Source organism: Narcine bancroftii, chromosome 8 (genome assembly GCF_036971445.1).
Source record: "Narcine bancroftii isolate sNarBan1 chromosome 8, sNarBan1.hap1, whole genome shotgun sequence".
Lineage (NCBI taxonomy): Eukaryota > Metazoa > Chordata > Chondrichthyes > Torpediniformes > Narcinidae > Narcine > Narcine bancroftii.
The window spans coordinates 88,854,519-88,868,370 of record NC_091476.1 but is presented as its reverse complement, the minus strand read 5'-3'; the positions used below and the strand labels follow the sequence as shown (position 1 = coordinate 88,868,370).

The 13,852-nt window shown below is 36.2% G+C and overlaps 1 protein-coding gene and 1 long non-coding RNA gene across 4 annotated transcripts in view; one reads left to right on the top strand and one right to left on the bottom strand.

Moving 5' to 3' along the window:
* Window positions 1-6,917, bottom strand: part of LOC138741004 (uncharacterized) — a 30,477-nt gene extending 23,560 nt beyond the window's left edge. Inside the window, exon 1 of the long non-coding RNA XR_011343263.1 lies at window positions 6,787-6,917. This is a non-coding gene — a long non-coding RNA (uncharacterized lncRNA). The remainder of the gene's footprint in view (window positions 1-6,786) is intronic.
* Window positions 1-13,852, top strand: part of dcps (decapping enzyme, scavenger) — a 115,236-nt gene that overhangs the window by 89,632 nt on the left and 11,752 nt on the right. For 2 of the 3 annotated variants that reach the window (XM_069894426.1, XM_069894425.1), the window contains exon 4: window positions 780-893. The exons of the other annotated variant lie outside the window; for it this stretch is intronic. In XM_069894426.1, coding sequence (XP_069750527.1) covers window positions 780-893 — 114 coding nt within the window. The remainder of the gene's footprint in view (window positions 1-779; window positions 894-13,852) is intronic. 3 annotated transcript variants of the gene reach the window in all.

Here is a 13,852-nt window from a genome sequence, read left to right as displayed (position 1 = left end):
GTGGGGATTTGTTACGGCATGGACTAGTAGGGCCGAACTGGCCTGTTCTATGCTGTAAGTGGTTATATGGTTCCCTTTTATCTATCCTTCCTGCTGTTTTCAAACTCAAACTGTTAAGAGTTTATATTCTCTGACTCCAAAGCAGTTGAAAAGCTTTCAGTACACCATATTTTGTTTTTGCAGTAGGTTCGTGGATATACAAAAATTAAATAAATCTCTGTGCTTTAAATACCCATTTTTAAAAGCCAGAGAGAAGTAAACTTATGGCATATATTTTGGTAGATAAAGCAAAAGATGAGCAGGTTAATTACATACCAAATATTCCATTTGTCTGAGTTGCAGTCAGAATTCAGAAATTAGATGAGAATAAAGAAGGCTTATTCCTTTCCCCCATTCATGTCATCATCTGGGTTTGTTTTATCAAAAGTTTATTCAAACTACAACACTACAAAGCGACATTAGTGATGACCCTAACCTTTCGTTACAAACAATGTTATTACACAGATACAATAAACTACACACTATTTATGTTTTCAATTTAAAATCTGTTATTACTATTTACAACTCACTTATAACCCTGGGGGAACCACCTTTCCTGGAACTCGCCCACCATCCCCAAGTAACCATCTCTTTTTTCACTTGTTCCCATTTGTAGCATCCAGTTATTCTTAACTACTTTAAGTTGAAGTTCAAATTAATTGTCAGAGTGATAATTTTGTGTCCAGATCTACTGCAGGGCTGTGCAGCTCCCTTAAATTAATTTGTTTGTTTTCTTTCAGTGGCTGTACAACATTCTAGAAAAGAAGGCAGAGGTAGAGCAAATAATTCATGAAAATCCAGATCCAAAAATTGGCTTCATTCTTATTCCAGATTTCAAATGGAATCAGAAGCAGGTAGGAGTATGAATGGCATGTTATTCTCTAATTTTTGGGATGTGGATGATGTAGCAAAGCCTGACAAATCTCCTTAACCACAAGTTGAATGGTTTAACAGCTGACTTTATAATTTGGTAGCAATTCCTTTGTTTTATGGATATTAAACATTCTCTCGGATGCTCAACACCTGCAAACAAAAAGATTGAGAGTCTGCATTAAACTTGTGGGGCAGGGCCGAGGTGAGAGTTCGCGTTAGATGCGTCAGGAGCTCCGATAGTCGAGCGGGTGGGGGCGAGGGACAAGTTCGGGAGGTCTGGCCTGTGGGTGGCCAGGGCTGAGATGAGAGACTAGGATCAACTTTTACTTGCGATATATGGAAAATTCCAGATTTTATGGCCGAAAATAGTGGGTCAACTTTTATAAGAGATTAACTTTTGCTTGAGTATATACTGGTAAAATGTATAATTGTAAAAGTTGATTTTTTAAAATGATACTCACAGTCATAATACAGAAGTGAAACACAGTGAGCACTAAAAATATATGGAGAGAGAAACAATTAACCTTTAGTTGGAACAGAAATCCAGTCAGAAACTTTTCTCCACGGTTAAAGCGTTATGGACAAGTGTACAATTATTAAGGTGAAGAGAAGGAACTTTAAGGAAGACATGTTTTTATTGTGCACAGAGAGTGGTGGGTGCCTGGAACGGGTTGCCATGTGAAATGGGGCTGGCACATATAGTAATATCATTTAAGATGCTTCAAGATGAACGTGAATATGTAATGCAAGTACAGTGAAATTCCCAGTATCCAGCACCTACGGGGATGGCAGATGACGGATATTCAAATTTTCCGGATGCCTGAGACACAATCTTACCATGCCTAATACACCAACATTAAGAATAAACAGTTTAAAAGACAAAAGGCAGAGCAAAATGTAAAGTTAATTTTAATCAGGTAATTCTCAAAACTTACAAATTTTAAATGGTCGCTGGCACAGTAACAGTGTTGCACTAACTACTATGCTCATAATTCACTCCCTCTCCTCCAAGTTTACAAATAAAGCCTTACTAATATATTTAATAATATACTAATAAATATAAAGACCCTTGCTAGGCAGGGATAGGGAGACACTTTGTGAGAGTTGCCCCAGTGGCGAGTGGCATTGGCCAGCTCTTCATCCTGGGTGCTGCAGTTTTATTCCACCCAACTTTATTCAAACAGCTGCTGCGGTTGAGGCACAACCAGGACGCTTTGTCGGCTGAATGTTTGCTCCCATCTTCACCAAGGGGTTGTGCGTTACTTTGGAGAACATTTACAATTCTATTTATTTATTCCTTGCTTTTTTGCCAGTTGCTTGAATTCCAGATGCTGGGGATTTTACTGTATATGGATCATATGCAAGTAACAGAGATTTAGTTTGATTTGGGCATCATGTTTGACACAGACACATGGGCTGAAGGGCTGTTCTTTGTTGTTGATATCTAGAGGCAGTAAGACTAATTTGCAGAAATTGCAACAACAAAGCAAAAGATAATAAAAATTATTTTCTTTTTTAAAATATCTTTATTGTTTAATAAAAATAATACACACATATTGATCCAATACATAGATTGAAAGATTAAAAAAAATACAATTTTACCTCTCCAATAATACTCAAATTATATATATGAAAATTCTGTGAACTCCTCTCTATCAAACCCCTTATATAAAATATCTCAAAAGAAGAGAAACAAGAAAAGAAACACACACACTATTAATCAAACCCCTCCCTTTAAACAAAGTTTACTTGTATATCTAAAATACTTAAATAAATGAAAGACAACATTTGGAAGCCAGACAGCACTGTTTGGGAGCATCCAGACACCCCATTTGTTAAATTATGTTAATACTCCTTGAACAGGCCCCACGTCTTGTAAAAATTCATTTTAAAATCTTTAACATTGTATCTGATTTTTTCTAAACTTAGAAAGGCCATAACCCTCTGTAACCATTGGCTATGAGTAGGTGAGGTACTGTCTGTCCATTTCAGCAAAATTGCCCGTCGAGCTATCAATGAGGTAAATGCTAAAACTCGCCTCTGAGATGAATTCAATCCTATTTTCTCCTCTTGAGAAAATCCAAATAGAACAATTAAGGGGCAGGGTTCTAATTTGACCCGAAAATGAATGATAAAATTTGAAAATAATTTTTCCAAAAATCTTCTAAACTAGGGCCTCCAAAACATGTGTATCAATGAAGTGTCGAAAATTTTACAATTCTCACATAATGAATCAATATCAGAATAAAAGCGAGATTGTTTAAGTTTTGAAATATGTGCTCTATGCACCACTTTAAACCCCCATAAGCTATGTCGCACACAGAAGGAAGATTCATTAATCAAGTTTAAAACAGTATCCCAGTCCTTGTCTGTGAGTGACAAGTTCAAATCATGTTCCCAATCATTCTTAATCTTAGCTAATGAAGCTATTATCAAATCCATCAGATTACCAAAAATAATTGGTGTTAAGCCTCTGAAAAAAGTTTAAAGTTAAAAAGTAAATCAAGAATGTTTGTTTCAGAAATCCATGGAAAATCAGAAAGTTTAGATTGAACAAAATGTTTAACATAGATATCTGAAAGAATGATTATTAGGTAATTTAAATGTTACCCTCAATTGTTCAAAAGAGGAAAAAATTGTCTCAAATAAAAAGATCTTTAAAATTTTTAATACCCAGTCTCTTCTTTGGCTTGGCTTCGCGGACGAAGATTTATGGAGGGGGTAAAAAAGTCCACGTCAGCTGCAGGCTCGTTTGTGGCTGACCAGTCCGATGCGGGACAGGCAGACACGATTGCAGCGGTTGCAAGGGAAAATTGGTTGGTTGGGGTTGGGTGTTGGGTTTTTCCTCCTTTGCCTTTTGTCAGTGAGGTGGGCTCTGCGGTCTTCTTCAAAGGAGGCTGCTGCCCGCCAAACTGTGGGGCGCCAAGATGCACGGTTTGAGGCGTTATCAGCCCACTGGCGGTGGTCAATGTGGCAGGCACCAAGAGATTTCTTTAGGCAGTCCTTGTACCTTTTCTTTGGTGCACCTCTGTCACGGTGGCCAGTGGAGAGCTCGCCATATAATACGATCTTGGGAAGGCGATGGTCCTCCATTCTGGAGACGTGACCCATCCAGCGCAGCTGGATCTTCAGCAGCGTGGACTCGATGCTGTCGACCTCTGCCATCTCGAGTACCTCGACGTTAGGGGTGTGAGCGCTCCAATGGATGTTGAGGATGGAGCGGAGACAACGCTGGTGGAAGCGTTCTAGGAGCCGTAGGTGGTGCCGGTAGAGGACCCATGATTCGGAGCCGAACAGGAGTGTGGGTATGACAACGGCTCTGTATACGCTTATCTTTGTGAGGTTTTTCAGTTGGTTGTTTTTCCAGACTCTTTTGTGTAGTCTTCCAAAGGCGCTATTTGCCTTGGCGAGTCTGTTGTCTATCTCATTGTCGATCCTTGCATCTGATGAAATGGTGCAGCCGAGATAGGTAAACTGGTTGACCGTTTTGAGTTTTGTGTGCCCGATGGAGATGTGGGGGGGCTGGTAGTCATGGTGGGGAGCTGGCTGATGGAGGACGCTGTTTACATCCGGTACCGCACGGATGGCAGTCTCTTCAATCTGAGGCGCCTGCAAGCTCACACCAAGACACAAGAGAAACTTGTCCGTGAACTACTCTTTGCAGATGATGCCGCTTTAGTTGCCCATTCAGAGCCAGCTCTTCAGCGCTTGACGTCCTGCTTTGCGGAAACTGCCAAAATATTTGGCCTGGAAGTCAGCCTGAAGAATACCCAGTCTACACCACTCCCTAAAGCCTATATCTGACAAAAAAGATATAAAAAGATGGTTCGCTGTAATGGGACTAGAAAGAGAAAAACTATGAATTCCAAAAAATTTTCTAAACTGTGCCCATATTCTCAACTTATGTTCATTTAGAAAAAGAAAAGGGTAAAAAGAGCAAAGGACTGCTAACATTGAAGTATTTGTAGAAAAAATCACTTCCATTTCCACCCAAGATGAGCGATCAAATTTTAACAAAAGAAGCAAATTACGTATATTGACTGCCAATAGTAGAATTTGAAATTTGGAAGTGACAGACCTTTTAGCTTTTTGAAGATGCGCTTTGTTTTCCTGCTATATATACGAGAAATAAGCGAACCGAGTGAATCAAAAAAGGATTTAGGGTTAAAAATTGGTATAAACTGGAAAAGAAATGGAAATTTTGATAATATACCAGTATTCATTCTAATCAAATTAATGCATAGTAAAATAGACAAAGTTGACCATCCTGATAATACTTTTACCTGATTAAATGTGGCAGAAATGTTTTCTTCCAATAAAAGATAATAACATTTCAAAAGGATCTTTGCATAAATACCAGAAAGACACTGAAACATGTTGGAGATTTAACCCAACTCATTCTGGTAATGGATATTTAAACCAGTTGTGTGCTAGATGAGTTCAAGTTTATGAATTGAGGAGAAAGGAACTGGACCAACACAATTAGGTTAAGGGTAATCTGTGGAAAGTGAAATAGAGTGTTTCAGGATGAAGACCTTTCCTCAGGACTGAGATAGAAAAATGCAAGTAGTTTTAATTTGCATCGATGGAGGTATTAGGAGAAATGGATAGAAGAAAGGCTTATTTGTGGTAGGGTGAGGCCAGGATTGTCATGGGGATAGTTGTAGGAGCCATCCAAACTAATGTCTTGATCAGGATAGTTATATGGTGACAACAGAGACAAGGAAGGACACTGTGTTACTAATATCAGGTCTCTAGAACATGCTCACTGGGTCAGGCAGTACTAATGGAGAGAGATAAACTGAGCCAATATCTCAGCTGGATTATCAACAGCAGATCTGTTAGAGTAGAGAATGCAAGTGACTAGAAGTTGATAATTAGTCCTCATTGTATCAGTGTGAGAGTTCCCAAACAGACAGGTCAGAGTGGGAGTTAAAATTAAAGTTGAAGCACCTGGAAGCTCAGATTCCCATCTGTGGACTGAATGCAGGTGCTTCACAAAGCAGCCATCCTATCTGTGCTTAGTTTCATCACTGAATTGTTAGTGAATCATCTGAAAAGATTGCTTGGATCTCTGAATGGTGAGAAGGGAAGAGATAAAAGGACAGGTGTTGTATCTCCTGTGGTTGTGTGGGACAATGTCATGGGATGAGGGTAGTTGGTGGAGATGGGAAAGCAGATTAAGCTGCAGCAAAGGGGATGGTCCCTTTGAAATGTTGTAAGGGGACAGGAGGAATATATGGAAATGGAATCCTGCTGGCAGCCATGAAAATAGATGGTCCATTTAATGCTGAGGTGGATGGTAAGGAACAGGGTAACTGTCATTATTCAGTGCCAAAGGGATAGGGGTGTAAAAAATAGATGAGAGGTTAAAGATTTTGTTGGAGGAAAAAATTGAAGATAAAAATGTGCTTGAAGGAATAGCCATTTCTCTTGGTTGTTTGCAAAATTACACATGAATAGAGAGCCAAAGCCTAGTTGGTCATAATTTCAATCATGTGCCTGTGTATGAATCTCTTAAATGCCCCTATTGTTCCAGCTTCCACCACCACCCCTGGCAATGCTTTCCAGGCACCCACAACTCACTCTGTAAAAATAAAAATACCCCTGATGCCTCCCCTAAACTTTCCTCCCTTTGTGTCATATATAGATAGGCCCCAACTTGCGATGTCCCAACATAATATTTTGCAGTTACAATTATTAGAATCCATTTTGAATAAAGGCAAGTCGTTATCTTCCTTTATCAACATGATTGCTTTCCCTTCTCTGAGGGAAATGCTTTCGTCCAATCAGCAGGAACGTTGACTTCCCATCAGACACAAGGCAGAATACCACTTGTACAGGTAGACCCCAACTTAGATCATTTCTACTTACGATGCAAGTCCCAGAACCGAACCCCATCGTAAGTCGGGGCCTAGAAAGGTCATGCCAGGTCACTGCAGGTAGGATTTCACCAATTTATCTGACTGAAAACGTTCAGAAGATGGAATTGAAATGAAGGTCAAATTCACTGAGAATGAGCAGTTGTTTAGTAAACATTGAGAAACCAAGGATTTCACTGTCAGTAAGTTACCTCAGCAGAGGATTGCAGCAAAGAAAGAAAATAGAAATGATTGTATTAAATGGTATAAAGGTAATTAAAAGATTGGCATTGAGTAACAGGATTAATAGGCGATAGATTTTGCCTTTTATACAAAACACTGTTAATGAAAGGAAATAGCTTTAAACTGAATATGTCTCTAAAGAAGGATATTTTCTTGTAAAATGTCTGCCTTTTTTTTGTAGTTGCACTTTGAAATAGCCTTGTCCTATCCTGTATGTGATAATTTCCTGAGCTGATTTGGATTTCGTCATTCAGTTTGACTGAACCTGAAAGAACATTTATTGCCAAAGGCAGAGAATTGAAATTAATTCAAAGAACACAGAAAGTTCATGAGACTGTGGTTTGATGTGTCCTAATTATTTGCATTGAGGAATTGATTATCATGACTCTTGTGAACACAACAATTGAATCTTCCTCCATTATCAGCCCATCAGTACATTCCAAACCCTAATAATTTGCTCTGTGAGGAGGGCTTTCCTTGTGTCACTTTTGGTGGTTCTGCCAATCGCCTTCATTCCATATTTTCTGTTTCTTGATCATTTCACCCAATGGGAACATTTGGTCCTTCATGATTGTTTCTACTTCTGTTAGATTCCCTCACAACTCCTTTGTCTCAAAGAAAAGAGACCCAACATCCCTAGCCTATCCACATTGCTAAAGCATTTTATTCTGGAATTCATAATTTAAGTCAGAGCAGAATTAGGCCATTCAGCCCATTGAGTCTGCTCTGCCATTCAAATCATGGCTGATATATATTTTCCTTTCAACCCCATTTTTCTGTCTTTACCCCTAACCTTAACACTTTTACTAATCAAAAACCTATCAACTTCTGCTTTAAATATATCCAATGGCCTGGCTTCCACAGCTGTCTGTAGCAATGAATTCCACAGATTCACCATCCTCTGGCTGAATAAATTTCTCCTCGTCTCTATCATAAAGGGACATCCTTTTATTCAGAACCTAAGCCTTCTGGTCCTAGACTCTCCCATGATTGGAAACATCTCCACATCCATTCTATCTAACCCTTTCAATATTTGATAGGTTTCCATAAATCCCTTTGGACCTCTACTTTTTGATTTTTCTTCCCATTTAGAAAATTATCTACTTATTTATTCCATCTACCAAAGTAAATAACTGTACATTTCTCTGCCATTTCTTCTCCCCTTCTTTGCCTATTCCCCAACCTATCTGTTTCTCTGCAGATTCCCTATGAACTCATCACCACCTTTCTATGTATCATCCAAAAACTTTGCCACAAAGCCACCAATCTATTTATAGGATTTGACACAACATGAAAAGTAGCAGATCCAACAGTGACCCCTGTAGAACACCCTACACCGACAGACCCAACAATGACCCCTGCTGAACATCACTAGTGTTATATACTAAACCAGCAGCAATGAAAATTCACCAAGACAATGGTATCTTAAAAATAATAATTTTTATTAATAACTATTGACAACATAACAATTCTTACTTAAAGTTAAACCCACTATGCGCAAATATGTGTGCATTTGGCAAAACCAAAACCTTCATAGTTCAGACACAATTCTGAAGAGATGATTTTAAAATTCAGTCAATTTTTTTTTGAAACTCAGCTTCTTTAAATTGCTCAAAAGTAGCTAGGAAGTATTTTGAAACATCAAGTCATCAGATCTCTTTAAAACTCATGAATTTCTTGATGAGTTGTTTTCAGAACAAAGTTTCTTCATACGAGTGATTTTTCTCAAATCACCTCCCCCCCCTTTTGCATAGAGATTTCAGAATCTGTGTTTCCCACAATGATTTCACAAAACCAGGCAAGGGTTACATGAAGTGCCATGTAGACATTGACACAGCAGGAGTGCCCTCTCTCTCTTTGACACAGCAGGAGTGCCCCCTCTCTCTCTCTCAAAGAGACAGTCAGAAGTGGTCATTCTCTTTCAAAAGCCACTTATTTTGTGTATCTCCCAGGATAAGGACAATACAATATAGAATAGCACCTCCCTCTTCAGAGCCAACTGTTATTCAATCCTGTGTGAGTTACATGGTGATAAAGCCCCTTCTTCAATCATATGTTACCTACAGGATGGTAAGACATCTTCTGGTTTCAAAATGTTGCTGTTTTCAGTTTTATGTTCTCTGAAATATCTTTAATCATGTGACATGACATCATTTCTGTCTTTTGAAGTTTCTTCCAAGGTTACTTTACATCTATATGCTAAAAGCATATAACTTTATCTCTGACCACTCAAACCCAGAATCAAGAGGCTGTTTTCTCTTTGAAGTTCCTCTCTTCCAAAAGCATTTATGAGCAAAATGCTTCCTTGTACACACAGGTGTTTCTCCAGCAAACGTTAATTGTTCCAACAATTGAATGGACAATCGCTGCAGCTCTATGACAGTTTACACAGCTTCCTTTTTCTTTTCAAAATATTTTTTATTGAGTTTAATATATAAATCCTACATACAAATTCATCTAATAATAACAAATAACAGATCATATCATATACATATCAAATATTAAACATATAATGTAAATCAAAAACCTATCCATAATTGTTTATTTTATTTGTTTCTTTAAGATATCAAATTCTATGAATATGGTATTTAACCGTTTATCCCTTTCTCATAATATATCCCAGTATATTGTTGGATAGAAAATAAATAAGACAAAATTAACAATTTCTTTATATAAACAAAGGGTAAATTCTATCTTAATTAAAGATGTGATCCATGATAAACCACAATTAAACTCATGTTTAATTAGTTAATTAAAAACAAGAAAAAAGGAAAACAAAATTCCTCTGACTAATCTAACCCCTACCTATAACCAAAGTTAACTTGTAGGAAGGATCAAATAGCGATATTCAGACATCCGAAGAGAGTCTCCAGAGCATCCAGACCTCTTAAATTTTCCAATTACGATGATAATCTATGAATGGGCTCCACATCTTGTCAAATTGAAACTTTATGTCTTTAATGGTGATTTGGAAGTGATAATTCCCACATTCCATTTAATCTTTTGAAGATTAGCTTTATTTATGTGAGGTTGTTTTCCTTGCATATGTAGGAAGGAGTAAGTGAATCTACTGAATCAAACGAAAATTTAGGAATGAAGATTAGTAAAGCTTGAAAAAGATATAAAAATTTAGGTAAAATGTTCATTTTAATCAAATTGATGCATCCAATCATTGTCATGGATAAGGGAGACCATCCCAATAATAATTCTTTAATCTGATTAAATAATACCAAAACGTTTTCTTTCCATAGATTTTTATAACTTGTAATTGTAACTCCCAAATATCTGAATTGCTCTTTCACTATTTTAAATGAGAAATTAAGAATATCTTGAAAAAGATCCCTTTAGTGGTGATAGTTCACTTGTAAAGAAATTTAATTTATAACCTGAAAATTGGCTAACTTGGGTAAACAGTGTTAATATATTTGGTATAGAAACTTCAGGGTTGGAGATAAAGAGCAAAGGATCATTTCCATATATAGTGTTCAACTCCATTTCTAGTTTTTCCTATAAAATCTTCTCTAATGAAGAGCAACAGCTAAAGGTTCCAATAGCAAGTCAAAAAGCAAAGGACTCAGAGGGCAACCTTATCAAATTCCCCAATAAAGCCTAAAAAGTTTTGGTTGTTGTATATTAGGATGTGAATATAATAATTTAATCCATTTAATAAAATCAGGACGAAAGTTAAATTTTCCGAATATAGCAAACAAATATTCCCATTCCACCCTATCCAATGCTTTCTCAGCATCTAATGAAAATACACACTCTGTCGCTGGGGTGGAGGGTAAATATAAGATATTCATTAATCGATGTATGTTATAATAAGAATAATGATATTTATGGTAAAATATTTTCTAAGCTATCTATTAGCAAGAACTTTAGATAAAATCATATCTACATCAAGTAGTGAAATAGGTCCATAAGGTGCACACTCTGTTGGGTCCTTCCCTTTTTTCAGAATAAGAGATATACTAGCCTCATTGAAAGATGAAGGAAGCTTCTCATCTTTAAATGAGTCATCAAACACAAAACTTAAGTGAGGTACAAGCCATTTGGAGAAAGATTTATAAAATTCCACATGGCATCCATTTGGTCCTGGATATTTACCAAGACTGTATGAGGAAATACCTAGAGATAATTCCTCCTTAGAAATAGGTGCCTCCAGACTTGTACACTTATCCAAGGAAAGGGTAGCTGTTAAATCGATCTAAGAAAGCTGACATTGAAGTGAAATTATTATTAAATTCAGAGCTATAAAAGTTAGAGTAAAATTCTCTAATCGTCTCATTTATTTAAAAATGATCTGTAGTCATTTTACCATTTCTTATCCAAATCTTGTTCATTTGTTTTTTAGCTGAAATACCCTTTAATTGTCCCACTGGTAGCTTACCTGATTTTTCACCATGAATATAAAAGTGACTCCTACTCCTCAACAATTGCTGTTCATTAGGATATGTAGAGAGAAGGTCAAATTTAATTTTGAGTTCTTCTGTTCTTTTGTATAATTCTGGATTTTTGTTTGGAGTGAAATGTATATCAATTTGCTTAATCTGATCAAATAATTCCAACTTTTCCTTGTTGGTCTTCTTAATATTTGCTGTGTAAGAAATAATTTGTTCTCTCAAATAAGCTTTCATTGTATCCCAAACAATCAAATTAGATATCAATGGGTCTCTGTAAGTGTGCTCTGTCCACCCTAAAACTAATTTTACTAATAAATGTATATTTTATAACTAAAGATTAAAAACACAATCCCATCATACCTCATGGAAAATTTTGAGTTTTTTTAAAGGTCAAAATTTTAAATTGTAATCTATCTTTTATCTGGTAGATATTAATTCTTATGGTTATACAACTCAAAGATAACATTTTTTTCTCAGTATTGCAAATTCAACATCTTGAAAGGGAATCAGTAATCACATTGTCTTTGCCTCTAATATGAATTCTCATTAAATCATATTCTTGCAAAATTAAACTCCAATTTAACAATTGCTTTTTTATGTTTAATTTTACTCAAAAACACAAATGGATTGTGGTCAGTATAAACAGTAATTGGTCCCATAGCATTGCAAATATAAACCTCAAAATGGTGCGAAGCCCATATAAGGGAGAGTAATTCTTTTTCAATAGTAGAATAATTCTTTTGATGCTGATTGAATTTCTTAGATACATAAGCTACTGGATGTTCAATGTTATCATAGTCGTTTTCTTTGGTAATAAAACAGCTCCTGATGCTTCATCACTATCATCTACTGCTAAAAAAAATGGCTTTCCAAAATCAGGTAATTTAAACACAGGCTTGTAACGTAAAATGGCTTTCAGTTTGTCAAATGCTTCCTGACAAATGTTTGTCCAAATAAACTTTTCACCCTTTTTCAAGAGGTTAGTCAGGGGCATGGCGATCTCAGCAAAGCTTTTACAGAATTTTCTCTAATACTCTACCATTCTGAAAAATATGCTAATAGCTTTCTTACCCATGAATATAGGAAATTCAGAAATCATCTGAACTTACACCTAAAAAGGTCCAAATTTTCCTTGATCAATAACATAACAAAAATATGTAACTGTAGCATGACCAAATTCACTTTTAGCAAAATTAACAGTAAGGCTTGCTTTTGAAAGTTTATGGAACATTTTCTCTCATGCAAACATATGTGCTTTTCCAAATGTCGTTCCCCATGACCAAATCATCAATATAAGCAACAGTCTTTATTACCGCATTAACTTTTATATAATCAGTGCAAAATGTAATCATTCCATCTGATTTAGGCACCAGGACACAAGGTGAACTCCAATCTGAAGTAGGAGGTCTAATAATGTCATTCTTTAACGTATTCAATTTCTTGATCTTCTAGTTTACATTTTTCAATATTCATTCTATGTGGATGTTGTTTGATAGGTTTTACAACTCCAACATCAACTTAATGCAAGCTACTGAAGTTCTCTGTGGCAAATCTAGAAACAATTTTCTAAATTTTAAAATTAACTGTTTCATTTGTTCCTTTTCCCGGGGATGCAAATAAGCTAACTTATCCAAACTTGGCAGAATACTTGAATTAGATAGACGAACTGATACAATGTTTTCTTTTAAGTGACCCTCACAAGAATCAGCTTGTATTGTTTCATGATCTTCAAACTCTTCAGCTTTATCCACAATCAACACCTCTGTTGAAGGTTGCTTCTAGCTAATACCCAAATTCTCAAAATAAGGTTTTAACATACTGACATGGCAAGTCAGTGATTTAAATCTCCTATCAGGTGTTTTAACTTTTTAGTTAACTTCATTTACCTTGGATTTTATCTCATAAGGTCCTGAAAATTTTGCTCTAAGAGGATTAGAATTTATTGAGATCAGAATTACCACTTTATCCCTGGTTTCAAAATTCTATGTCTCACTTTTCTGTCATACCAGGCTTTCATTTTATCTTGAGTCACTTTCAGATTCTCACCTATCTTACATACTTTCTACAAACTATCTTGAAACTTTTAAACATAATCTAACAAATTCAACTCCACATCTTTTATTAACCCATTGTTTCTTCAACAACATTAAAAGTCTTATAACTTCATGCCCAAACACCAAATCAAAAGGACTGAAACCTAATGATTCTTGTACAGATTCTCTTACTGAAAACAAAAGCAATCCTTATTCTCAAGACAATAGGTTCTCATCATGGTTTTTAAGGTCGAATTGAATCCCTCCAAAGCCCCTTGAAATACTGGATGAAATGCAGATGACATGATCTGTTTAGCTCTCAATTTATAAACTAACTGCTGAAATAATCCTGACATAAAATTACTCTCCTTATCTGATTGTATCTCTTCAGGCAAACCAT